General features: G+C 44.2%; 1 protein-coding gene across 1 annotated transcript; it reads left to right on the top strand.

Moving 5' to 3' along the window:
* Positions 1-415: 415 nt before the first annotated feature.
* LOC120047767 (transcription factor Maf-like) lies at positions 416-15,836 on the top strand. The gene is made up of 2 exons (XM_038993324.1): positions 416-1,782; positions 15,762-15,836. The coding sequence occupies exons 1-2, from the start codon at positions 815-817 to the stop codon at positions 15,787-15,789; spliced, it is 996 nt and encodes a 331-aa protein (XP_038849252.1). The 5' UTR covers positions 416-814; the 3' UTR covers positions 15,790-15,836.
* Positions 15,837-27,286: the final 11,450 nt, after the last annotated feature.

The following is a 27,286-nucleotide window of genomic DNA, read 5'->3' as shown; positions in this document are numbered from 1 at the left end:
CTTAATATTTTGCATATTGTAATTTACATTTGGATATTAAAATGTTACCATTGCCACTTGCAATAACACTAAATCGAACCAAAATGTGCACACAGCCTACTGTCCTTTCCCCACCATGAGCGCAGTGAGAGAATTTAATGGTTATTTTTTGTCCAAATGGTAGAATAAATGGCCATTCAAATAATATACCTACAATGGAGAGGCGAAAGAGTTAAGAGGTTGAATTGCAGCTGACAGTCAGCTGATAGCCTTTGACAGTTGAGAAAAGTTTTGTTTCTGTACTAATATGTTAATTAGCCCATAGATTGTGCGAGCCCATTGGCTCTTCGTCCGAGTCAATTTACCATTTCCAACCTGACGTCAGGGCGGCTATAAAACTCTGCAATGCTTTTAAACTCATCTGCTGTGTGATCCTTCTAAAAAATCGCCTACAAGTCAGAGGCATTTTACGTGCGAGGCTACATTTACCCCTCTCCTTCGACATTTCACCCTCTCCGCTTTACGCAATGTAGGCCTATCCATGAAGAAACAGTAATGTGTTAAATGTTAAAAATACAAATTCGCAGAATTTCTGATGCTGAAAGAGGACTCCGCAACTCGCGTGCACGGCTCTGGTGCGTCTGTGCAATAGACTCTGAAAAGAAAACTATTAATTTACAGTTGGGAACACGTCGCTGCAAAAAGGACATTGAAAACCTATTTTTTCACTTTAAGACAAATACGCTTAAAAAGCAAACTGGCTCACGTTCTTCCAAACCAACTCAGTTTGACAGCTGCTCTTCACCCCCTTTGGAGGACTGTCGGCAGCAAGAGGATGGCATCAGAACTGGCAATGAGCAACTCCGACCTGCCCACCAGTCCCCTGGCCATGGAATATGTTAATGACTTCGATCTGATGAAGTTTGAAGTGAAAAAGGAGCCGGTGGAGCCTGATCGCAACATCAGCCAGTGCAGCCGCCTTATCGCCGGGGGATCCTTGTCTTCCACCCCGATGAGCACGCCTTGCAGCTCGGTGCCCCCTTCTCCAAGCTTCTCGTCGCCCAGTCCGGGGTCGGGGAGCGAACAGAAGGCACACTTGGAGGATTTCTACTGGATGTCCGGTTATCAACCGCAGTTGAATCCGGAGGCGCTGGGCTTCAGCCCCGAAGACGCAGTTGAGGCGCTGATCAACAACAGTCACCAGCTCCAGTCCTTCGATGGCTATCCTAGAGGGCAGCAGTTTGCCGGCGGAGCCGGAGGAGGAGGCACCATGGGCGGGGAAGAGATGGGCTCAGCCGCGGCGGTGGTGTCCGCAGTTATCGCCGCCGCAGCAGCCCAGAACGGGGGGCCCCACCACCACCATCACCACCACAACGGCGGCCACCATCACCAATCACCTGGGGTCTCGTCCAACGGCAGCTCCGGAGGAAACCACCCACACATGGGACATTTGGACGACCGGTTTTCGGACGACCAGCTGGTGGGCATGTCGGTGCGGGAGCTCAACCGGCAGCTACGTGGAGTCAGCAAGGAAGAAGTGATCCGGCTGAAACAGAAGAGGAGGACCCTAAAGAACAGAGGCTATGCGCAGTCCTGCCGCTACAAGCGGGTGCAGCAGCGGCACGTCCTGGAGGGCGAGAAGACGCAGCTCGTCCAGCAAGTTGACCACCTCAAGGCGGAGATCTCCAGGCTGGCCAGGGAGAGGGACGCATACAAAGAAAAATATGAGAAGCTCATCAGCAACGGCTTCAGAGAAAATGGATCCAGCAGTGACAACAACCCTTCCTCCCCGGAGTTTTTCATGTGAGTGTCGACATTATCATGAAAACTGAGTTTGTCAGTTCCCTCATTAAAAAGTTTTCATTGTGATTTTTTTTTGTAATGGGGCTTACTAGACCAAGAAAACTAATTTGCAAACATTTTTTTCGGTTAATTTTTTTTTTGACAACAGGGGTTTACTCAGTCTGTCAAATAACGGTTTTAAGTTTTGGGGCTTGCAATAGAAAGATGGAACTTTGTCATAATTGCCCTTCATTTTGGAGTAGAAACTTAAACCTGCCATCATCTTTTTTTGCTACCATACTTATTATTTGATGCATATTTTTGTCAAGCTCTTTTTCATCATTGTTCATTTGACTTGCAGTGTTTTGAATATGAACTATCATTTATTATTTTTCGAAGTTGTTTTAACTTTACAATGTTGCTGTATACTATGTGTGCATGCAAGCACTAAGTATACCCCTTGGAAGTTCGTCGACTTGCCTTTTTTCACCTTTCGACTTTGAAATCCGTGTACAAATACCGGTCAAAAACTGCATCCATCTACAGTAAGAAGACGTTTTTGGCCTTTTCCCCTTTCTGTTTTTGTTCTGCCAAACTCGGAGGACTGCGAGCCTGCCATTTTACCCCACCTCATCTCATGCGTTATGCTTGCTATTTTGTGTTAAGCAACAAACAGACTATATTACTCATAAGAAACAATATCCATTATTCTAAAATAGATATGTTATTGAACTGGCCTGCATGCTGGACATGTACGGGTTTTCTTTTCTTTTTGTGCTTGAAAATGTACTTTTATCGGATGACTCCAGCATGGCATTCATACTTGTTTTATGACCTGATCACTTTTTTGGGACAGCAACAAAAAAGTGACAAGGACTCTTATACCACCCCCCTTACCGTGTAAGTGCATTTCAACTGTGTTGAATGATACTACTAAGCGCCCATTTCTATACAGTATGACGCATTCCTGATGGAAGATGGTCGGCGGTATCCATGTAGCGAGGCAGCAAAAAAGGACCTCAACTATTCTAAAATGAATTATCTATCCCTATATGGGACTAAACTGTATGTTGCTTAAAAGCAGTTTGTGTATTTAAAAAAATAAATACCCCATCCTTGTGCATTTAACAACTGTGGAATGCTCTGGATTATAATTGAAGTATTTGTAGACCTACAGTAGTTGTTATACTCTGTGAATCTAAAGGAAAACATGGATGTGCTAGTTGACATTTAAAAAAGAATGTGATGTAGATGATTAGGATCATTTAGCTGTAGGTTTCATAAAGTCCTGTGCACTAAATTGTTTTCCTGTCATTGGTAGGAGAGGTTGGGGCATCTTCAGTTTATACAATTGAACAGTATTGTTTCCATGCATAAGCAGCGCTTTGTGCAGCATGTTCTTGCAGTTCAAGCAGTAGTTTGACAGCTGTAGTAGTGTTTGTCTTCACCTACCACTCACTGTATTTTAAACCAAAGTATTAAATGAGTAGAAACTTCAGCCCTAAGTCTGCGTGAATCATGCATTTTGATAATGTATTTTGGACTGAATTGCACTAAAATGTAGTCTGCAATATATCACAGAATGGTTACTCGATTAAGCTAATTCAAAAACGCAGATAGATACCTTTTGACATTGCTGGATAACTTAATTTTAGTAGTTTGTTGTCAATCAGTACTAGATTATTTTTTGGCTCAAACAAACTCATTATTTCCAAGGCAATAATATTATTATAATCAATAATGTCTGGACATTGTTAAATAGACAGGGATTGACACCCTGCTTGTACAAAATGGGGAGATACCATTCATCAATAAATCTTTAATACATATGTTAATTAAACTTTCCTCTTATATATTTTGCTGTGCAAAATTATTTCCCTCACTAACCATATTATGTGATGTTCATATGTGCTCATTTTTTTCTCCATTTCTTACAATTAAATGAAATGCAATAAATGTATGTAATCGGCCTTTCATTAAGCTTCTCCGTTTTCTCTTGACATAGACCTGAGATAATGATTGAATGTGAATTTCACAAACAAATCCAGAGTAGTTCATGTGAATGGGAATAGACACAAGGAGTTACATTTGGGGGATGGACTTAAAGTACGCTATATATGAATTGCTATCCATCCGTTTTCATCAAATTTTCCTGAAGTTGTTCTAGTCTGTGGGATTTGTCTTCATCTGTGCAGATGGAAGGAGGCATGACTAATGCCAGATAATCACATCAGTAACAATTTGTTTGGCTAGGTAGCAACCCTGTCTAATATGAGCCTCGTTCAAAACCTCAAACAACATCTTAAATGTGGAACACAATTTTACTTTAAAAATACATACACGTTGTACTTTTGTTAGAGATAAAATCAATTTTGAAGTGATGCACCTTAACATTTCTGTGAGCATCTTTACAGGTCAGTAGTAATAGTATTACTACAAAGTTATTCATTTTTTCTTTAAAAAGAAAGAAAGGTGTAAGACAGACAGTCTCATTACTTATTAGACTTTGTTTCACTGTTCAATATTTATTTGAACTAAATACCATTTCACGTAAAAAATTTGAATAAACAAAATGAAAGGTATAGTTGAGGTAAGAGTCAACGTTATTTGCCATGGATCAAGCCTCCTGGGTATGTATTTACATTCCATAATTATTTTCAATATATATCTATCATTCATGTCATTGATGTAAAGCTTAGTACAATGCCAGTAGCATACATGTGTGCATTGTACATTATGATTACACGTTTTATTAAAACTGAAGTGATGCATTTCATCCTCAATTTGAATGATTCATAACAAAAAGGTGAGCTTACTTTTTGTTGTGCTTTCATGCAAAACTATATTATTTGCACATTTATGATTTTGGGAACATCTGGATTTGTTGTAGTTCCACATGTTAGTAGGGCAATGGAAGTATGTCCTTGCATTCGTGTGTGTTTGTCTGTGTCTGTGTCTGTGTGTGGGTGTGGGTGCACACGTCTATGTCTATATGCCAAATATGCGTGTGACTATTTTTGTGAGACTATACTCGTATGTTCCTGTGTTTCTATAGATATCTATGTGTGTGTGACATTCCATGTGTGTGTGTTTGTGTGTATTCTGCAACAGCCCAATCCCTATGTACCCCTTTTCACCGTTCTTTCCTCCCTGCCCTCCTCCTCCCTTGCATTTGGCCTAGAACAGAGAACAGACCATGCTCCGAAAGACAGGGGTACACCCAGCAGGCGAAGCGGGCTCTGTCGTGCATGTGAGGGGGTGTAGGAGACGGTGCCAGGGCGATGCATAATGAGTCACCGGGGTAGGCGTGGGCAGATGAGGCACAGTAGCGCTTCTCCCAACCCGCTGTTGGTTTGGCGTTGACCTTATGACCTTTGAGACCTCTTCTGAGGATGGATCTTAATCTTAGTGTCCCCAAGGGGACAGGAACTGAAGATCCCTCTCAATGTGTTTGTCATATCAAACTGTCCAAGAGACTTGTGTAGGAGAATGGAGGGCATTTTGTTTTAGTGTTCTACAACAATTGGTTAATGAGAACAAAGATGTGACAGTGTGAACAAGACAGCATTTTAGGGATTAAATTCAATCTCACTCTCTTTCCTTTTTGTTTTCAGCAGCACACCAATGCAGCAGTGTGCACATTAAGGTGTGAATGTAAGGTTTTGCATGTGAGAGTGGGTGCATGCATGTATACTCTGAACATGGATGAGCGGGGGTGAGGTCATCTTATCATAACGTTTAAATCACCTTTATAGTGGTTGGTGTCTCTTTTCTCTTGATAAGGGACAGTTCGCAATTTACTGGGGTGCGAGGTTACTGGGGTGCGAGGTTACTGGGGTGGGAGGTTTCTGGGGTGGGAGGTTACTGGGGTGGGAGGTTACTGGGGTGGGAGGTTACTGGGGTGGGAGGTTTCTGGGGTGGGAGGTTACTGGGGTGCGAGGTTTCTGGGGTGGGAGGTTACTGGGGTGCGAGGTTTCTGGGGTGGGAGGTTACTGGGGTGCGAGGTTTCTGGGGTGGGAGGTTTCTGGGGTGGGAGGTTTCTGGGGTGGGGGGTTACTGGGGTGCGAGGTTTCTGGGGTGGGAGGTTTCTGGGGTGGGAGTTTACTGGGGTGGGAGGTTTCTGGGGTGGGAGGTTACTGGGGTGCGAGGTTTCTGGGGTGGGAGGTTACTGGGGTGCGAGGTTTCTGGGGTGGGAGGTTACTGGGGTGCAAGGTTTCTGGGGTGGGAGGTTTCTGGGGTGGGAGGTTACTGGGGTGCGAGGTTACTGGGGTGGGAGGTTTCTGGGGTGGGAGGTTACTGGGGTGGGAGGTTTCTGGGTGGGAGGTTACTGGGGTGGGAGGTTACTGGGGTGGGAGGTTACTGGGGTGGGAGATTACTGGGGTGGGAGGTTACTGGGGTGGGAGGTTTCTGGGGTGGGAGGTTACTAGGGTGGGAGGTTACTGGGGTGGGAGGTTACTGGGGTGGGAGGTTACTGGGGTAGGAGTGTTGTGTGATTTTTTTTATTGGGCACAGGGGAGGTAGTGCATTTTTTCTGTGGTTTACATTCCCCATTTTGCAGGTTTTACTATATAATTTCTTCCATATAGCCACATTTCCTCATCTTCTTGCATGCGCCCCCCACTATCAAGGTTTTTTGGTACTTCCCTTATGCACTACGCTTTTCTGCACACTTACTATACAGTCAACTCTGTCCTGTCCTCTATCCATAGTGACAATAGTGGTAGGTGGATCGTTTGTCCAGATCTGCAATAGGTTAACTAGCAATCATACCACACATCAAGTCATTGAAATCTGCACCAATTTTCTACAGAAATCCACAAGAACTTAGAGGGATAGCTGATAGTCAGCGGAGAGGCCAGGTGCATCATTGCGCATGAAAGAACAGTAAAGCCATGAGACACGCAGTTAAATAATATCCCCTATTGATCTTGTTTAGGCCCTACAGATTTAATTGACTATATAACAGACGCCCCTCTTCACATTTCTCAGAATATATATTTTTTTTATTGTGATTCATTTAATTCATATGAAACTATTCATTTTAAATGATTATTTTTGACGAATTGAATGATGTGCTTCGCCATTGTAGTAGTTGAGGTTTGGTTAAATTGCAGTGAATCGAATCATGGGAATCAAAAGAATAATTTGTGATTCGCAAACAATGAAAGGAAAAAACGTAGCTGTAGCGTTCCTTTCAAATTGTGTTGCTGCAAAACCCATTTTGTAGATCATTTAATTTGATTTGGATATTCAATTATCGGGCATTGCAACTCAATAGATGTTATTAGTCAGCCTGAAGTAAACACTTCTAAAAGTAAGAGAAATACTGATTGTACAAAACATTAGGAACACCTGCTCTTTCCATGACATAGACTGACCAGGTGAACCGGGGTGAAAACTATGATCCCTTATTGATGTCATCTGTTAAATCCACTTAAATCAATATAGATGAAAGGGAGGAGAAATGTTAAAGAATGATTTTAAAGCCTTGAGACAATTGAGACATGGATTGTGTATGTGTGCCATTCAGAGGGTAGTATGTGTCAGGCGCACCGGTTTGACTGTGTCAAGAACTGCAACCCTGCTGGGTTTTTCACGCTCAACAGTTTCCCGTGTGTATCAAGAATGGTCCACCACCCAAAGGACATCCAGCCAACTTAACACAACTTATTTTTTCAAAAACTTTCCCAATTAAATGCTGAATGCAAAGTAGGCCTACCTCGCAGAATGATATCATTAATATTTGTATCAATCAGGTGCACATTTGTTTTGTATACTCTGCCATCTTATGTGCAGTACAGAAACCTGACAGAAACACTGCTAGCCTAACACAAATGTACTGTGACTAAAACTCGTCTGGGACATGCTTTCAATGGTGCTTTCCAACACCTGACACCAATATAGTGGATTAGGGAGGAACCCTGACTGGGACTCAAACCCTGGTTCCTGTGACTGTCATTCCAAAACCATTATACTGTCACAATCCTCAGTATATGAGCCGTGATGAGAGTGGCAGGTAGCCTTGCGGTTAAGAGCGTTGAGCCGGTAACTGAAAGGTTGCTGGTTCGAATCTCGAGCCGGCTAGGTGAAAAATCTGTTGATGTGCCTTTGAGCAAGGCACTTAACCCTAATTGCTCCTGTAAGTTGCTCGGGATAAGAGAGACTGCTAAATGATACTATTCCTACCAAGTGAGTTAACCCTATTGGCATGATGCATAGGGTGTTCATGCCAGTGACCTGGTTTCGCTTCCTTGTCCTGCCGTTTGGTACACTGGTCTCAGAAGTGGGATGGTGGCCGTGCGGCCAACGGCTCGGACGTGCTAAGGGGTTGAGTAGTCGAAGCACAGGGAGGGGGCAGTGAAGAAAACCTTGCTATATGAGCCACGTTACAATTCCCAGCATGTGGGTTAACCCTATTGGCATGATGCGTAGGGTGTTTGTCTTTCACGCCAGTGATCCGAGTTGTATTTCCTGCCCCACCGTTCGCTACAAAACCAAAAGGCTGAAATCACTTTGTGAGGTCCCTAGGTGTTGTACAAAGGTTGTTTGGTATTATTTCAAGGGGTACAACTTTAATTAGATTTTTTTATTAGGATTTTCTTTTTAATCGCTGCCTTGCCTCACTTTATAAATAAATAGATCTGTTATACAGTTAATTACATGTGTATGGCCTTAGGGACAATATAATTATCCTACCTAGACCAGCTTACAACACCACAATGCAATTCATATTTGCATTATTGTTTTCAAGTGAGTACAATTCTACGCTAGGCTGTAAACTGCAGTGAAAATGTAATTTCAATAACAGTGCAAAAGCTCTGTGATTTGCCTGTTTCATTCCATTTGGATCAGTTGTGGGTCTACTCTGGACAGATTATAAGGTCTAGAAAGGCCCAGTACAGGACAGTCTGGCTGTATTTTTACTTCTGATACTGATGCGCTGTCTGTTGCCGGTCATCATTCTCCCGAGTCGTTCTATATAGCGTGAAGACATAGGCCTATGCTCCCAGCAGGCCCGGTTATTCAGCAAAGCTCAACACACGTTCTGCCTATTTCCCCATTCAAGCGGCTATTCCTTGACCTACAACCTAACGTGTCAAAGTAGCATAAATATTTGTTATTTCGCTTTTAAAATGTATTACCTTTTATGGTTGGCATAAACACAACTAGTCACAATGTTTTCATCTGATTAGGCTACTTGAAAAGTATCCTGTAAGCTACCTGTGCACGTTCATCCACTCCACTCTAATATAATTCCAGCCTCCAAGCCATGATGAAGCTCTCAAAGTTGGTACTAGGTATGCAGTTATGTATTGCTCATGGGTTGTGTGTGGTGCATTGGCACAGAAACTTGTTAGTGGAAAATCGTTGCATATATTTATAATAATTATAAATATAGCATCAAAATGTTGAATATCTGATTTCCCCCTAGCTGATCATTGTCTGCAGCCGGCTCTGATCGTAGTGTAATGAAACAGGCAGGGAGCGAGAGCTCATCTGTGGTGGTCAGAGGAACCTCAACCTTCTGGCCTGTTGCCCTGCGTGGCATTGACTGCCACAATACCATGCTGAAGTGGGCAAGTCGATATACACATTTATCAACACAGGATTACTACAGTTATTGTTATTTGTGGCGGTAATTATTGTTTTAAAGATCATTTTATTAAGGGGGGGGGTGCACATGTATTTTTTTTACAGTACAAGGGGATGGTTATGTGAAAATATTGTTCATGTTGTGGAGGGGGGGTGCATATTTTTTATGACACCTCCAGTTTAAATTCATGATCTTCTCACATTGATGAAACAATTTGCATTGTGTCTCCTCATAGTATCTGTTAAAACTAAGCAGGTTGTCACGTTCCTGACCTGTTTTCTGTTAGTTTTTGTATGTGTTAGTTGGTCAGGACGTGAGTTTGGGTGGGCAGTCTATGTTTTCTGTTTCTATGTTGGTTAATGGGTACCTAATATGGCTCTCAATTAGAGGCAGGTGTGTGTCGTTTCCTCTGATTGAGAGTCATATTAAGGTAGGTGTTTTCACACTGTTTGTTGTGGGTGGTTGTCTTCCGTGTCTGTATGTTGCGCCACACGGGACTGTTCTCGGTATGTTTGTTCAGTTCGGTTTTTGTGTAGTCAGTTTTCCTGTTATTGCGTTCTTCGTGTTTCATGTAAGTTCGTCGTCCAGGTCTGTCTACATCGTTTATTTGTTTTGTTAATTATTCAAGTGTAGTTCGTTTTTTCGTCTTGTTTAATAAATCATGTCATTTCACAACGCTGCGCCTTGGTTCAATCCATGCTCCTCCTCTTCGGATGAAGAGGAGGAGGAACACCGTTACACAGGTGCAGTTTTATCACTGTTAAACGTATACAAATAAGTTAGTTGAAATTAAAATAACAGAATCATTGCATTTCTTCGTTGATAGAAAAACGGAAGCATCCACCCTAACATAGCCTCGCAAGCCGCCTGATCTCGCGAGCTTACATGAATGTTCGCCGCAAGATCAGGCGGCTTGCGAGGCTACCCTTAACAAGCTTCTTCAATAATTCACCCAAATAACCTCCAATGTGCAAGTGATGATGTGTTGCCCTATTACACAGACGGAGAGCCTCTTTAATTCCTTCACTCCGATGGTTATGTGTGAGGAGGAGGGTGTGTGCTGCTTCTGCTGTGGTGGCTGATGTGCCCAGAGCGAGGGCCGAGAGGGGGGCGATGGAGGGGGTAGAGAGAGGGGGGGACTGAGACAATAGTTGGAGCCGGGGCTGAATTAAATGATTTTGCTGATGATTAATAGCGGAGCGGGCCAGCGGCTCCTGCGATGTAGAGATGATAAATTGTGAGTGCGGCTCTCTGCAGCTGTGCCAGGCCTGTGTCTTAGCATGCACACACCACGCAATTTACAGCCAAGCCCCTCTCCTGCTTACTTAGGACAAACTACTCAATTTATCTAATTACATACGTGTTTGATCCCCGGCCATGGAGATGCCATGTATTGATATATTTTATATTAGCCACACAAAACAACCAACAATTATTTGCATCATTTTGGGAGGATATTATTTGTCTTTTTGCGTCTGTTATTCTGTTTACTGTATTTGAACATTGACTTCTTAATATTTGGCTCTTTATCTTGGCAGAGTGTTGCTTTGTGTATAAGGAGCCTAATTCCTATCATTTTGGGGGAGTGTTTGGAGCGGTATGTTGAGAACGACTCCACCCTCACTTTCTCTCTCACTTTCTCTCTCTCTTTCTCGCTCTCTCTCTCTCTCTGTCTCTCTCTCTCTCTCTCTCTCTCTGTCTCTCTCTCTCTCTCTGTGTGTGTGTGTGTGTGTGTGTGTGTGTGTGCGCGTGTGTGTGTGCGAGAGAGAGAGAGAGAGAGAGAGAGCGAGAGAGAGAGAGAGAGCGAGGGACATTCTTCACTGTGTCTTGCCAGCTATCAATCAGTCCTAGCCCCCCCCCCCCACACACACACACACTATCTCTCTCTGTAATTGATTGTTCTATTTGAATAGAATCAGATGTAGTGAGGATTAGTCCTCAGCTGTTGTTTTTTGGATCATGTGACGGCCATTGTCCATAATTAATGATTGTAATCTTTGTTTTTATATTCTTTGATTTAGCCACAATATATTGAATCTTGGCACATTTGATTGAGGACTGACAGATAAGCGATAGATGCTGTTGCTAATTTCCCCTTGCTACAGTGCATGGTTATCTGAGTGATGGTTCTATCTGCTCTCACTGAGGTGTTCATTTGGAGCGATGCAACGTGTTGATGCTTGCCGCCTACGGAGGTGGGAGGTGGACAGGGCGGGGTGTTCGCTCAGGGAGCAACAAGCCTATTGACAGATCCTAAAATAGGTAGGCAGGGGTCCCGACTCCTCCAGGGGCTCAAACGGGGGCCCAGGAGAGGGGCTTAGGAGGGTTTGTGTGTGTGTGTGTGTGTACATTTGTCCATGCGTGTGTCTGTTTCCGTGTGTCAGGCTGTCTTTCAGAGGATGTATGGAGGTCAAAAGTGAGAGCGCACAGGGCCATACACAAAGTCATTAGAGTAATCCCTAACCCAGGGGAACACACTCATTTCCTCTTCATAGAGAGATAGCTCCGTGTGTGAGATACACACATCTAACGCTCTACATTATTACTGACTGAATAATATATACTGCCATCATAGCAGCCACTTAGCTCCCGACTGTATACAGAGAGCTCAACACTCACTGCAGTTTTACCGGTCTCCAAATGTGTGCTTGTGTGTTCCAAAGAGTTTAAGAGAGTTTTACTTCAGCTTGTCCGGTTAAGTCACATGTGTGTGTATGAATAAGCACAGTATGTGTCTATGTGTCATTATTGGTGTGTTAATTAGAGAATCAGGGACTGGTGACAAACCTCTCCTCTGTCACAATATTCCCCCTCTGGGTATTAATGTAATAATTCCTAAATCACACTGATTCCTAAATCACACTGATTCCTAAATCACACTGATTCCTATATCAACAGGCTAATGATTTAAATGTAGAACACCACACTGCCCTTAACATGCTTTGGCTCTGTGTGTTAGAGAGGAGAGGAGATAGGGCTGAGATTGAGTGACATGCCCCTTGTTTGTCCTTTTTACCAAGAGACATTAGTGTGTATGTGTGTGCTTATGAGAGAGACAGATCTTGTAGTGTGGGTTTGTGTTGGTCTGCGCAGGCGTCATGACTTTTCACCTCTGAACGTCTTAGTTTATCTATGCGTCTGTGTGTGTGAATGTGCAGAGACAGGGTGCAAACACACACATACACACACACGGACAGACGGTAGAGTGAGGAGGTCAGACAGGGAACGTGGGGTTGGCGTGCTAACCTGGATTCTCTCTGGGCCAAACAGAGTCCAATGAATAATAGAACACACAGCTTTTGTTTATGCTTTATTTAGACAGCTTAAGACAACCTACCTTCTAACAGGTAAAGGCCATCAACTCTGTCCTTGACAAGAACAACCCAGGAGGGTAGACCTAATTGTTTGGATAAAACAGACTCCCCAAATCCAAATCAGACTTTTTATTCAATAGCTATGACACGATAAAAATTTGCTTTACAAGCATTACTCATGTTGAGTCAAATAAAACAATATACTGTATTTAATGTAGATTGTATTGAAACATATTTGTTTTATCCCTTCACAGAGTGAATAGTGAGGCCTATCCCCTCCCTGCTAACCTTCTTATAGGTCCTGCCCAGGTTGGTAGAGGACGCTGGGAGAAAACAGGAAACAGCAACATTACTCACCTCCTATCCTCTCTGAGAAGAAAAGCTTTCTCCCTCCTTCAGGGGGAAACGTGCATCAGGGATCAATTAAGATGCACTTATTTTACTGGGAAATATTCCTCTCATTTTATCCTCTTTGGGGCAGCAGAAAGTCGAAACTTTGTGCTTCAAATAGATATTTTAGAGGGAATAGGCATGTGACTCATTAGAGAGTTGTCCTTGAGAGTGGCTGGCTGCAGGTTATGTTGATAATGAAGTGTAGCCGTACTCTGAGGGGTAATTTTATATGTCTGCAAATGGAGCTAAAGCAAAGGGACTGGGACTTAAATGAATCCAACACCAGCTCCCTGAGGTCCGGTGGCACAGAGGATGGCAGGACAGAGACAGAAAGAGAGCGAGAGAGAGGGGGGGGAAGAGAGCAGCGGACTTCTACTTTAAAATACTTTCTCTTTCTCTCCGAATGACATCTGCTTTTCATTCTAGAAAAAAACTCACTCAGAAAAAAATTCTTAAACAATATTATATATATTTTTTAAATCAAAATAACTCTGATGATATGAATGTGTTGGGCTACTCCAATTCCCCCAAAAGTCTGAATCATCTATATGTTTTTTTGGAAACACTTCAAGCCAAAGTAGCCTAGCGCCTCCTTATCCGCATGAGTTATTTCAATTCATTTTGGAGGCTGAATGTATGTATCTGTTTATATGCTCCTGTGTGAATCAGAAGCATAAACCAATTATTGCCAAATATACTGTAAACCGATATGAATTTAGGAAGTTATTATTAACTCTTCATCACCACCTGGACCTAGAAGGTTGAAGGGAATCATATGAACTAAATAAATAGCACCTCTAAATAGAAGGTCCTTGAACGTACCCATCCCCTTCTTCAGAGCAGTTAGGGGCTAGTTTGGGCTGCGTTCAGGCATAACATATCTGCATCTCTCTGATAAACGTTTACACGTGCAGTGATTTAGACGCGCTGACTTTATGTCCTGCTGTGCTCTCTACATCAGCAGACTGCGTCACCGCTGTTTTCCTGGAGTTTGTCAGAGCTCAGTAAAATTGAGTTATGTGGCATTTATTTGAAAACCCAATAATTTCAGATTTTCTCCACTGCAGTGTAGAGATTAAGTATTTCTTAGACCGTCATTTTTCCACCACTGTTGTGGGTGTGTGGTCAATTATTTTATATCAAATGTTACCACTGCTTATTCAGATGTTTCAATTGTAGATGGTTTGTATAAAAGCAACAAAAAAATCAATAATTGTGAATAATCATTTTTACAGAATAAATACGGTGGATTTAGAATTTTTTTATCCTCTACATTGCAAAGTGACACCGCTCAGACTTTTCACACTGATGAGACCCAACACACACACACGCCACACCACCTCACTGCAAGTCAAACGGACATTGATCTCTTAACCAAGCAAGGTGACCTCCACTCCTCCCAGAGCTTCCATCTCTCCTTCTCTCTTCTCTATTTCATGCCCATCTCATTCCTACAATTTCTCTTTGTCCGTCTCTGTTTCTGTCTGTCTGTCTGTCTGTCTGTCTGTCTGTCTGTCTGTCTGTCTGTCTGTCTGTCTGTCTGTCTGTCTGTCTGTCTGTCTGTCTGTCTGTCTGTCTGTCTGTCTGTCTGTCTGTCTGTCCAGACCCAGCCAGTGTGAGTTCAGAGTGATGCTAGGTCCAGACCCAGCCAGTGAGGGCTCAGAGTGATGCTAGGTGTGGGCCCAGCCAGTAAGGGCTCAGAGTGATGCTAGGTGTGGGCCCAGCCAGTGACGGCTCAGAGTGATGCTAGGTCCAGACCCAGCCAGTGAGGGCTCAGAATGATGCTAGGTGTGGGCCCAGCCAGTGAGGGCTCAGAGTGATGCTAGGTCCAGACCCAGCCAGTGAGGGCTCAGAATGATGCTAGGTGTGGGCCCAGCAAGTGTGAGTTCAGAGTGATGCTAGGTCCAGACCCAGCCAGTGAGGGCTCAGAATGATGCTAGGTCCAGACCCAGCCAGTGAGGGCTCAGAGTGATGCTAGGTGTGGGCCCAGCCAGTGAGGGCAGGGCTGTGGACTACTGTAAATGCCTGTGTATCTCACTTTCACTTTCTGTGTGTGTGTGTGTGTGTGTGTGTGTGTGTGTGTGTGTGTGTGTGTGTGTGTGTGTGTGTGTGTGTGTGTGTGTGTGTGTGTGTGTGTGTGTGTGTGTGTGTGTGTGTGTGTGTGTGTGTGTGTGTTTGTGTAGGTGTCTGCATTAGTACACCATATGCTGTTGGGCGTGTAGATACCCAGCTGAGTTGACTGAAAACTCATTGGCTGCGTACGTGACGATACCGGCAGAGTGTGTGTGCGTGTGTGTGTACGTGTGCGCGTTGACATGCATGTATGTGCATGTGTTTGCAAATCAATGTGCAGTTAATATGATTTGTGATATTTCAATATTCATATTTAGGGTTAATAATGAGTCTTTCATTACTGTTCAATCTGGTTTTGATTCGGTCTTTCACTTCCCCCTCTGTCATAGACATTTCTCTGGGTATTTCTGTCATATCGGATGAATATGTTTAGATGCCTGGAGACTGGATACACAGAGTCTATTGGAATGCAAATGTTCTACCCTTTCCTCCACATCAAATCTTGTCTACAGTAAGCTACTGTATGGATTTTACTGCGTAGCCGAGGTGAGAACGCAACCTGCTCAATGTGTGTGTGTATTCATGGTGTATGTTTTGACTGGGTCTTCTGCTATCTGCATTTTCAGGTCATCCAGAAAATTCCTCCATCTGTGAACGAGAGCCTCGCCCCTCCGTGCCCTTGGCCTTGATGTCTGAGGTAAAAGACAATTCTCTTTCTTTCACTCTCTTTCTCTTACTCTCTTTCTCTTTCAGTAATGATGTAGTGTTGAAAAATATTATTATTAATCATATCATTTTTATTACCATTATTATTAATTTTAAATGTTTACACTTTTACAGTCGCAAAACCAGTGTTTTTAATGAATCAGTTTAATTTAATGAATTGTTTTTCCACTTTTCACTAACAACACATTTGAAACCTAATGCAATTGAATGTGTATTACACTGAACGACCCAGTCTATACTGTATGTTATCATAACATAATGTGTGGTTCTCTGAAGGGTCCATTACAGCTATGTAATAGTGTTTGTCATTCTTTATTCATGAATCTGACGCCGCCATCATGTTACCTCTACAACATGTCTCTCAATATATTTCTCCATCTCATCACTTTATGATGTTCATGTCTCATCCTCACTCTTAATGTACATCTCGGAAATGTAAGGGCCATCCTGGAAACGTCTACCTGCTGGAACTATGTACTTATCCCAGCTCCTGGGTTCGATGGCACCTTCTATTCTATTCTACTGAACCTGTAGCAACACCCAGAGTAGGGTTCATATACAAAAGGGATCCGACTAAAGAACATTTCTGCAGTCGTCTGTAATCGATGCACAGAGATGAAGGGAAACTGAGGCCAATGTTTATCACAAAACCAATTGTTTCTGTAATGGCTTCGCTGATTGTGCCGTGCCGAAACCCATCGACTAATCTGTTAGGAGGGACGCTCCGTTCGTGACTCGTCAGCATGAAACTTGAGCTGCTCTGTCTATGTGGGTGCCCACTGTGACAGAGAAGACATGCTAGTGTGTGTGAGTGAAACAGTGTTTTAAGGAGTGTGTATTGACAATTTTATTGGGTGGTTTGTGCCGTGTTTACATTCAGCTGTACTGATCATATCCCGTTCCATCATAAAAGGAGTCATTAATAGCCCCTAAACCCTCCATACCCCTATATGGTACACTATACATTACAACCCCCCTCATAACTCCAACCATCTCCCCGAAACGTCCATGTTCTCTCTGCAGGCAGCTCCTCCTCATGCCCCCCCCCAGGCAGCTCTTCCATGGGAAATCCCTCTCATCCCCCTGATCCCCAGTCTGTGTCCGGGGACCAGTGACCCTACTCAGCCCTCAGTCACTGGGCTTACCCTGTCAACAGGACCAGTAATAGTACACTGCCTGGTGCTCCCCTAACTGGAACTCTATTCAGACCGAGGGAGTGATTTGTTATGAGTGAGTTACAGATGGTTAACGCACTGCACAAGCAGAGAAAGACACATACAGTGAATGGACAAATCATTAGGTACACCTGCTCTTTACATGATATAGACTGACCAGGTGAATCCAGGTGAAAGCTATGATCCCTTATTAATGTCACCTGTTAAATTCACCTTAATCAGTGTAGATGAAGAGGGGGAGACAGGTAAAAAAAAAAAAGTCTTGAGACAATTGAGACATGGATTGGGTATATGTGCTATTCAGAAGGTAAATGGGCAAGACAAAATATTTAAGTGCCTTTGAAAGGGGTAGGGTTGTTGGTGCAAGGTTCAGAAATTTGAGTCTCTCAATTAACTGCAACGCTGCAAGGTTTTTCACGCTCAACAGTTTCCTGTGTGTATCAAGAATGGTCCAACACCCAAAGGACATCCAGCCAACTTGACACAACTGTGGGAAACATTGGAGTGAAAATGGGCCAACATTCATGAGGAACGCGTTTGACACCTTGTAGAGTCCATGCCACGATGAATTGAGGATGTTCTGAGGGCAAAAGCGGGTGCAACTCAATATTGAGAAGGTGTTCCTAATGTTTTGTACACTCAGTAATATATATATATATATATATATATATATATATTTATATATACAGTTGAAGTCGGAAGTTTACATACACTTATGTTGGAGTCATTAAAACTCGTTTTTCAACCACTCCACAAATTTCTTGTTATCAAACTATAGTTTTGGCAAGTCGGTTAGGACATCTACTTTGTGCATGACACAAGTAATTTTTCCAACAATTGTTTACATACAGATTATTTAACTTATAATTCACTGTATCACAATTCCAGTGGATCAGAAGTTTACATACACTAAGTTGACTGTGCCTTGAAACAGCTTGGAAAATTCCAGAAAATTATGTCATGGCTGTAGAAGCTTCTGATAGGCTAATTGACATAATTTGATGTCAATTAGTGTACCTGTGGATGTATTTCAAGGCCTACCTTCAAACTCAGTGCCTCTTTGCTTGACATCATGGGAAAATCTAAAGAAATCAGCCAAGACGTCATAAAAAAAATTGTAAACCTCCACAAGTCTGGTTCATCCTTGGGAGCAATTTCCAAATGCCTGAAGGTACCATGTTCATCTGTACAAACAATAGTACGCAATTATAAACACCATGGGACCACACAGCCATCATACCGTCTCCTAGAGATGAACGTACTTTGGTGCGAAAAATGAAAATCAATTCCAGAACAACAGCAAAGGACCTTGTGAAGATGCTGGAGGAAACTAGTACAAAAATATCTATATCCACAGTAAAATGAGTCCGGAGTAAAAGCCAGACTACGGTTTGCAACTGCACATGGGGACAAAGATCATACTTTTTGGAGAAATGTCCTCTAGTCTGATGAAACAAAAATGGAACTGTTTGGCCATAATGACCATCGTTATGTTTGGAGTTGAAAGGGGGAGGCTTGCAAGCCAAAGAACACCATCCCAACCGTGAAGCACGGGGGTGGCAGCATCATGTTGTGGGGGTGCTTTGCTGCAGGAGGGACTGGTGCACTTCACAAAATCGAGGGCATCATGAAGTAGGAAAATTATGTGGATACATTGAAGCAACATCTCAAGACATCAGTCAGGAAGTTAATGCTTGGTCGCAAAGGGGTCTTCCAAATGGACAATGACTCCAAGCAAACTTCCAAAATTGTGGCAAAATGGCTTAAGGACAACAAAGTCAAGGTATTGGAGTGGCCATCATAAAGCCCTGACCTCAATCCTATTGAAAATTTGCGGGCAGAACTGAAAAAGCGTGTGTGAGCAAGGAGGCCTACAAACCTGATTCAGTTACACCAGCTCTGTCAGGCGGAATGGGCCAAAATTCACCCAACTTATTGTGGGAAGCTTGCGGAAAGCTACCCGAAATGTTTGACCCAAGTAAAATAATTTAAAGGCAATGCTACCAAATACTAATTGAGTGTATGTAAACTTCTGACCTACTGGGAATGTGATGAAAGAAATAAAAGCTGAAATAAATCATTCTCTCTACTATTATTCTGACATTTCACATTCTTAAAATAAAGTGGTGATCCTAACTGACCTATGACAGGGAATTTTTACTAGGATTAAATGTCAGGAATTGTGAAAAACGGAGTTTAAATGTATTTGGCTAAGGTGTATGTAAACTTCCGACTTCAACTCTGTATATATATATACATAATTTATTTGTGAAAAGTATTCAGAAATATCACTTTTCCAAAATAGCCTGAAATGGGATGGCACATTCTGTGGTCTCTATCTCTATATGCTATACTGCTAGATCGAGACATTCCATTATGGCCCTTAGTGTGTCCAGTGTTATTTCCCTGATTGTCCTTAAGTGGGGCCTGGGATCAGTAGCTGGCCTGTCTCCAGCTCCACTTAACTTCAGCAAAGAGGGAGCGTGAGAGAGTGAGAGTGAGGGAGGACAAAAGGCATCAGGGGAGACAAGGACAAATCATCTTTAGATGAAGTGTTTTAAATGCTTTTCGTCTCCTCCCATGTCACCACCGTGAATCAGGTGACCTCTGCTCACCTGCACAGGATATGAACAACGCCATGTCAGAGAACGGACGGTTGGCGAGTGGAAGGCGTCCATCTTACTCGCCACCATGTGTTAAAACGTTGTACCGCACCCTGACTACCTGTCAAACCTCTTACAGCTCGGCTTGGCCCGGTCCGGTCGATGGCTGACAGTCATCTTGGTTTCCGTCTCTCCTTAGACGACGCCGGCTAGGCAGTGTCTTTGTTTTATGCAAATCCATGCATATGAGAAGGAATGGGGGGAGGAGGGGAGTGCAATGAGCAGTCTGGCCACGTAGCTCCAGGAGGACAGGCTGAGTGATGGAAACAAAGAGCCAGGGTCTGAGTGTCCTTGCCTGGGGAAAGCAGGCCAGCCACCACCAGCCACCAAAACACAGGTGTCACCATCTGAGCCTCAGACACGATTGAGTGAGTGAAAGAATAGATAGGACAATGTATTTTATATATTGCATTTTTTAAAGGGAAAAAAGAAAAACAGAATGCCTTTCGTGAACTAACTAACTAACTAACTAAAAAATTCAACACTTTAATTTGTATCTTTTATTTTATTTGTATTACTACAGTAGCTCTGACTTTGCTGGTAGCTACTTTATTGAGGAAAAATGTACTTACTATGACTGTGATATGTGGTTGTCCCTCTTAGCTACCTTAAGATGAAGGCACTACCTGTAATTCACTCTGGATAAGAGTGTCTGCTGAATGACTAAACTGTCAAACTGTACATGTTATAAATACAGGAGGCGTCATGGAATAAGGGCTACTGTGTCTGTGTGAGGAGAGGGGTCATGGCTGAGACGAGTTTTTACCAACAGATGTTCTAGTGTGTCTGTGTGTCTGTGTGTGTGTTCAGACCTGACTGGGAGGACAGCAGGCAGGCACCTTACCCTAGTGGTGGCCCTGGCAGAGGGGGACTGGAGTTCAACACCCAGCAGGGGGAAAGAGACCCAGAATCTGCTGACAAGGACAAAGTGACAGGTGTGTGTGTGTGTTTCTGTGTGTGTGTCTTTCTGTGTATGTGTGTGTGCACGCACTCCCATGCTTATGAGTTGAGGGCTGAGGAGGATGAATAGGCTGGCTTATGTGCCATTGAGTGTGTGTGTGTGTGTGGTCAGATGTGGGGCAGGGTCTAACGGACAGGGAGGGCCACCACCCGTGGCGGTGTGACCGTGTGACAGTAGGGTGGCTTGGGTCAGACTCGCTGACTCAGTTTCAGCCACACACAGCACCCCTTTCACAAAGACACCCATCTCACGATCACCACAGAGTGAGTGTGTGTGCCTGTATGAGTCAGTTTATCACCCACGACACTGTGTGGGTGTTGTCCATGTCTGTTTCCATGTGTGTGGATGACACAACACCATCCTCTCACCCTCACCACTTCTCTCTAGCTGCTCAGTAGTACTCCCCTCCCCTCCTCTGTCCCAGAGCGCTCACTCTATTTCTAGTTGCCATACAGGATGTTGGCCTCCCTAGACGAGGGAGGGCAGATGAAATCAATCCAGATTGACCTGTCACACGGAAGAGGGGAAAGTGATGGAGGGAGGTGGGAGAGGGGGCAGAGAGGCAGGGGGGGGGGGGGGGGGGCAGAACAGAGCAGGGGTACGAAAACAACCCCTCCAACCCCTTTCGCTACACACGGGTCAACAGTTGAGGGTGATTTATTTACATCAGGACCGGGGCGACATGTTCCCCCCACCCCACAAACCCTATCCATCTCTCTCTCTCTCTCTCTCTCTCTCTCTCTCTCTCTCTCTCTCTCTCTCTCCTCTCTCTCTCTCTCTCTCTCTCTCTCTCTCTCTCTCTCTCTCTCTCTCTCTCTCTCTCTCTCTCTCTCTCTCTCTCTCTCTCTCTCTCTCTCTATCTACTGTATCTATCTATCCCTCTCTCACCCTCTTTTCTCCTCCACATGCCTCTCAGAAAGGAGTGAGAAACTGGAGAAGTGTGCTGTAGGAGTGAGTCTATATTTAGCCTGGATAACCGAAGACACTGTGGTCTGGCTTTAAGGTTAAAAATATAGATCTCCATGTACAGCCAGCTGGGTACAGTAGACGTCACCCACTGTCAGGCACCATGAATCATGATTACTTTCCCCCTCGGCCCAGCCTGGCCCAGCCTTGGGCTCTGGGTTCTGTTATAGGCTCTGTGGTCCGCTTTAGTCTCTACATCATAGACTGAGAAATGTATCTTAGACCCTTGCCTTCAGACTAGCGTTTTATAATAGGCTCTGGGTATCTCTAGACCTATATCTCTGTCAGAGAGAGCAGGGCATAGGATTTAAAGACTATAGGACTGTACTCAGTGACATTAGAGACAGAAAATGTTTGACAAAGGGTTAAGAATGTTAGCAGTGTGGCACATACACTGAGTGTACAAAACATTAGGAACACCTTCCTAATAGTGAGTTGCAACCCCTTTTGCCCTCAGAACAGCCTCAATTTGCCAGGGCAAGGACTCTACACGGTGTTGAAAGCATTCCACAGGGATGCTGGCCCATGTTGACTCCAATGCCTCCCACAGTTGTGTCAAGTTGGCAAGATGTCCTTTGGGTGGTGGATCATTCTTGATACACACGGGAAACTGTTGAGCATGAAAACACCAGCAGTGTTGCAGTTCTTGACACAATCAAACCGGTGCGCCTGGCACCTACTACCAAATCAAATCAAATGTTATTAGTCACATGCGCCGAATACAACTGTGAAATGCTGACTTACGAGCCCCTAACTGACAGTGCAGTTTAAAAAAATACGGATCAGAATAAGAGACAAAAGTAACACGTAATTAAAGAGCAGCAGTAAAAAATAACAATATATACAGGGCCGGTACAGAGTCAATGTGCGGGGGCACCAGTTAGTTGAGGTAGTATGTACATGTAGGTAGAGTTAATTAAAGTGACTATGCATAGATGACAACAGAGATACCCTGTTCAAAGGCACTTACATACTTTGTCTTGCCTATTCACCCTCTGAATGGCACACATACACAATCATGTTTCAAGGCTTAAACATCCTTCTTTAACCTGTCTCCTCCCCTTCATCTATACTTATTGAAGTGGATTTAACAGATGGCACCAATAAGGGAGCACAACTTCCACCTGGATTCACCTGGTCAGTCTATGTCATGGAAAGAGCAGGTGTTCCTAATGTTTTGTATACTCGGTGTATATCTTTCTACTGTAAATAGAGGCAGAGGGAAAGAACAAAGGAGTACTGTTCAGTACCACCAGAGTTTCTGCTTCCCCCTCCTCTAAGCTGGACTGGGCTTGGTTGTGAAGTGGTGCTAGATTTAGCCCAGGGCGTATAGGCATACACTTTGCTAATTATTTTCTTGTGGCATAATTCTCAACATGGCACTCCTCTCTTCTCTCCCAAGCCTAAAAACAAAGACTCAGCAGTAATATCCTAGTCAGCCCCACACAGGGTGTGAAGGACCTGGGTAGTGTAGTGTAGTGTAGTGGAGGAGGTATGGCAGGGGTGGGGCAGAGCAGTGTAGGCCCAAAGAGAGAGACACACATATCACCTGGGTGGAAGGACACAGGTGGTGGACTGCCATTGTGTCTGCACAATAACACTACCATTTGCTTGTTAGTATTGTTTTGTTTATTTAATTACATTTACTCCCAGCTAAAGTAGCACCAATTGCGGATACAGTCACTAGCATGTAGAGGACTGAGAGGGGAAGGCGTACTAGACAGATACATTTGTTTGTATCAGACCAGCATCCTGCCCAGTGGGCTAAACTGTGGAGAGCTACTGGACATCAGAGGTCTCTTGAAAGAGCACTTACTGGTGAAGGCCTTGGAACAGACCACCACTATTAGTGGACACTGCCTGGAAGCCTGTACCTCAGTCTATAGCTATGCAGTCCACACATTAGTCATTGGCAAGGAAACTCTGTACATGGTTTTAAAATCCAGAAAGACGTCCTCATATAAACTCTCTAATATGAGAAGGACTCTTACCACAGTCTCTCTGTCTGTCTCTGACTATGTCTGTTGATCTCTCTCTCTCTCTCTCTCTCTCTCTCTCTCTCTCTCTCTCTCTCTCTCTCTCTCTCTCTCTCCCTCTCTCTCCCTCTCTCTGTGTGTCTCTTTCTCTCTCTGTATCTCCCTAGCTCTCTTTCTCTCTGTATCTCTCTTTCTGTATCTCTCTATTTCTCTCTCTGTCTCTCTGTCTCTCTCTCTCGACTGAGTCTCTGTCATTCCCCCTTCTCCTTCCATCGTTCTTACATCCTCCTCACACCTCAATGACAACCCTCTCCTTCTTCCTGTTGTGTACTTCTTTTAGAACAGTACACCCTGCCTCCTCACCCCATCACCTCCAAATGTCTTCCTTCTCCTCCTTTTCCTTCTTAGCAAACAGTACATCCCTCCCTCTGCTCATTCCCAGAAAACATTCCCTCCGTCCCCTCCCTCACTACCACCCTAGACGTCACCTTTCTCTCCTTCCTCTTCCCCTCCAAACCGCACCTGCCTCCCTTGTCCTCTCTTCCTCTCCTCCACTCCAAACATCAGTTCTCCTCCTCCTCTCCTCCCCCTCTCGTTAGCTTGATGAATGGCTTCACTGCAGGGAAAGTGCTGATTTTCCTCCCTCTGTCTGATTTTTGCTGGCTGTTATTCATTTCAAACACTCAGAGAAAAGCAAGTGAGTCAATCAATAAGGAAATGAACACACTGAACAGCATTGGCTCTCACAGTTATTCCCCCTGTGCCCATGTCCTCCACAAGCCCAGACTGCTGTTTACACACATGCTGTATATGTGTGTACATATATGTTTCTATAGATTCCCTCTATAGCTGCTGCACACTTCACAGTGTATTATACTCATATGAATGAGATTGTATTGGGCAGGTTGACTTAACCAATTATAAACCTCTGTATACAAGATTATGGCATGGTATTCGTGATCGTTCATAAACATCAATGCGACTTAATACGACTGACCCAAACCTAAGCAGAGGATTTCTTAAGATGATATATACAGTGTCTGGTAATGTGGAGTTCATTAAGACACACTGAAGTGACAGAGTCCGTGTGTAGACTAGTGCACATGTGGACTGTTGTATCCTGCACTTCCAGGGAAGGAGAGGTGGTAGCACGGAGATGTGGGAGAGCAGAGCAGAGTAAACAGGCATAGAGAGAGCTGCAGTGCTCTCTGTCGTAGTTTCTTTCACACTAACACCATCTAAAGCCATCAGATGACCTCCATGCGTCACCGAAACTCCCTCACCCATTCCTAAAGGAGGACATTCAGACGGTGAAGGAAGGGAAAGAGGGAGGGGAGAGAGAGGAAAGTCTGCTTCCAGGCCAGGGTTATTACGGCACATTAAAGGGGATGGTGTGCACAATCCGGCCATAGCTTTATGTCTAAGTGCACATTAGTTATAGTCCACTGTTAATGTTCTGTGCAAAATCCTTTATGTAATAACCCCAAACACATAATGGCCTAACAGTTTTAGTGTGGTCCGACATTTTCACTGAGGTCAGCTCATTTAATGCATTTCTATACAATTTAAAAACTCTAAAATGCTATTTGGAGAACACCTAAAACAAGCAGAAATAACCCCAGCCATTATCACATTGGTTGCTGTAGCTTCAATCTCCTCAGTCGATCTACAAACACATAGCCTGCTGGCTACACAATTAGCTGCTACACATTAACTCACATGAACTCAGCACCGGGATTAAAAATTATAATTTAAAACATACTGAGGGATCTGTTAGCAGAAAAAGTATTTTATTAACAAATTTCCTGCAATTCTACACATTTTGCGATGACTTATGTCAGGTTAATATGATATCTGAGTTAAGAGTGACTAATACAATGAATGTGAACCCCCTGGAGGTCAGGGCCGCTGGGCACGTGGCCTGCATGCCAATGTAAAAAATGTGACTATCAGTGAGTGACATATAACAAGAGGACAACTGCTGCAACCAAGTTTCCAATTGCACCCTGTGTTTTCTAGTGTTCTAATTCTCAACAGTAAGTTGAGAACCTGACTTACTGAAATTCTTTTATACACAATGGCCGAGGTCCGGACCTCATATGTAGCTACGACCCTGCCTGTTTCTCATTGGTGATAGAGATTATGCAAGAGGTGAAGAGGGCATTCGTCAGCATTATTTATTTCATTTTCTAATTAACACTGTTGTCAAAAAACTCTATATTATTCTGCCCTCCGAGACAGGAAAATAAAACTTGGCAGATATCATCACCGTATTTACAATGTGTTGAGATAAACGTAATCTCGTCGTCTGTAACTAAAAACAAACACCATAGAATCACACGCTCTTCTCATTGGTGTGGTCTGGCTAACACTCCCATTTCGCTACCAGGCTTGCATTTCAGCTGGTTTCTGTAATGATAACAATATTTGGTATCAAATGAATAAGTGTTCTGCTTGGTTGAAGCCAGCACTCTGCTGCCCAACCCGCTATACATTTAAAACAAACAATTCACGGGTAATGCATCTAAATGAAGTCATATTGTTATCAGCTCGTATATTTGGGAGGCTCAGCTCGTAAATCAATGTGTGTGAATTCAGCAGAATGGGCTACTGAGGAGACGGTGAACACCCCAGGATTCTAGTTAATAGAGTAAACAGAGCGAGAGAAAGAAGTGGATAGAGAGAGAGAAGAGTAAAGAAGATTAAACAGAAAAACATAAAGAAAGATTAAAAGAAAAAGAAACATCATAGAGAGGGAAACAGAAACAAGATTTTGAAATGATGACACTTTGGGTGTTCATGCAGCAGGCATTTGTGAGGGAGAGGTCTAAGAGAGGGAGAGGAGTGGGGGACAGGAGGGAGGGAGAGAGGGATAGGAGTGGAGAACAGGAGGGAGAGAGGGAGAGGAGTGGAGGACAGGAGGGAGAGAGGGAGATGAATGGAGTGGGGGACAGGAGGGAGAGAGGGAGAGGAGTGGAGGACAGGAAGGAGAGAGGGAGAGGAGTGGGGAACAGGAAGAAGAGAGGGAGAGGAGTGGAGGACAGGAGGGAGAGAGGGAGATGAGTGGAGTGGGGGACAGGAGGGAGAGAGGGAGAGGAGTGGAGGACAGGAAGGAGAGAGGGAGAGGAGTGGGGAACAGGAAGAAGAGAGGGAGAGGAGTGGAGGACAGGAGGGAGAGAGGGAGATGAGTGGAGTGGGGGACAGGAGGGAGAGAGGGAGAGGAGTGGAGGACAGGAAGGAGAGAGGGAGAGGAGTGGGGAACAGGAAGAAGAGAGGGAGAGGAGTGGGGGACAGGAGGGAGAGATGGAGAGGAGTGGGGGACAGGAGGGAGAGAGGGAGATGAGTGGGGAACAGGAGGGAGAGAGGGAGAGGAGTGGGGAACAGGAGGGAGAGGAGTGGGGGACAGGAGGGAGAGAGGGAGAGGACTGGGGCACAGGAGGGAGAGAGGGAGAGGAGGGAGAGCGGAAGAGGAGTGGGGGACAGGAGGGAGAGAGGGAGAGGACTGGGGCACAGGAGGGAGAGAGGGAGATGAGTGGGGGACAGGAGTGCGAGGGGGAGAGGAGTGGGGGTCAGGAGGGAGAGAGGGAGAGGACTGGGGCACAGGAGGGAGAGAGGGAGATGAGTGGGGGACAGGAGTGCGAGGGGGAGAGGAGTGGTGGACAGGAGAGGGAAAGTTAGAGCCCT

Source organism: Salvelinus namaycush, chromosome 1, assembly GCF_016432855.1.
Source record: "Salvelinus namaycush isolate Seneca chromosome 1, SaNama_1.0, whole genome shotgun sequence".
Classification (NCBI taxonomy): domain Eukaryota; kingdom Metazoa; phylum Chordata; class Actinopteri; order Salmoniformes; family Salmonidae; genus Salvelinus; species Salvelinus namaycush.
Note: the sequence above shows the minus strand (reverse complement) of the source record. Positions and strands in the feature narration are given on the sequence as shown.

Excerpts from the sequence above, each read along its gene's own strand:
- LOC120047767 (XM_038993324.1), top strand. The coding sequence starts at position 815 with ATGGCATCAGAACTGGCAATGAGCAACTCCGACCTGCCCACCAGTCCC. Across the intron at positions 1,783-15,761 it reads TCCTCCCCGGAGTTTTTCAT|GTCATCCAGAAAATTCCTCC; the intron begins GTGAGTGTCGAC and ends CTGCATTTTCAG.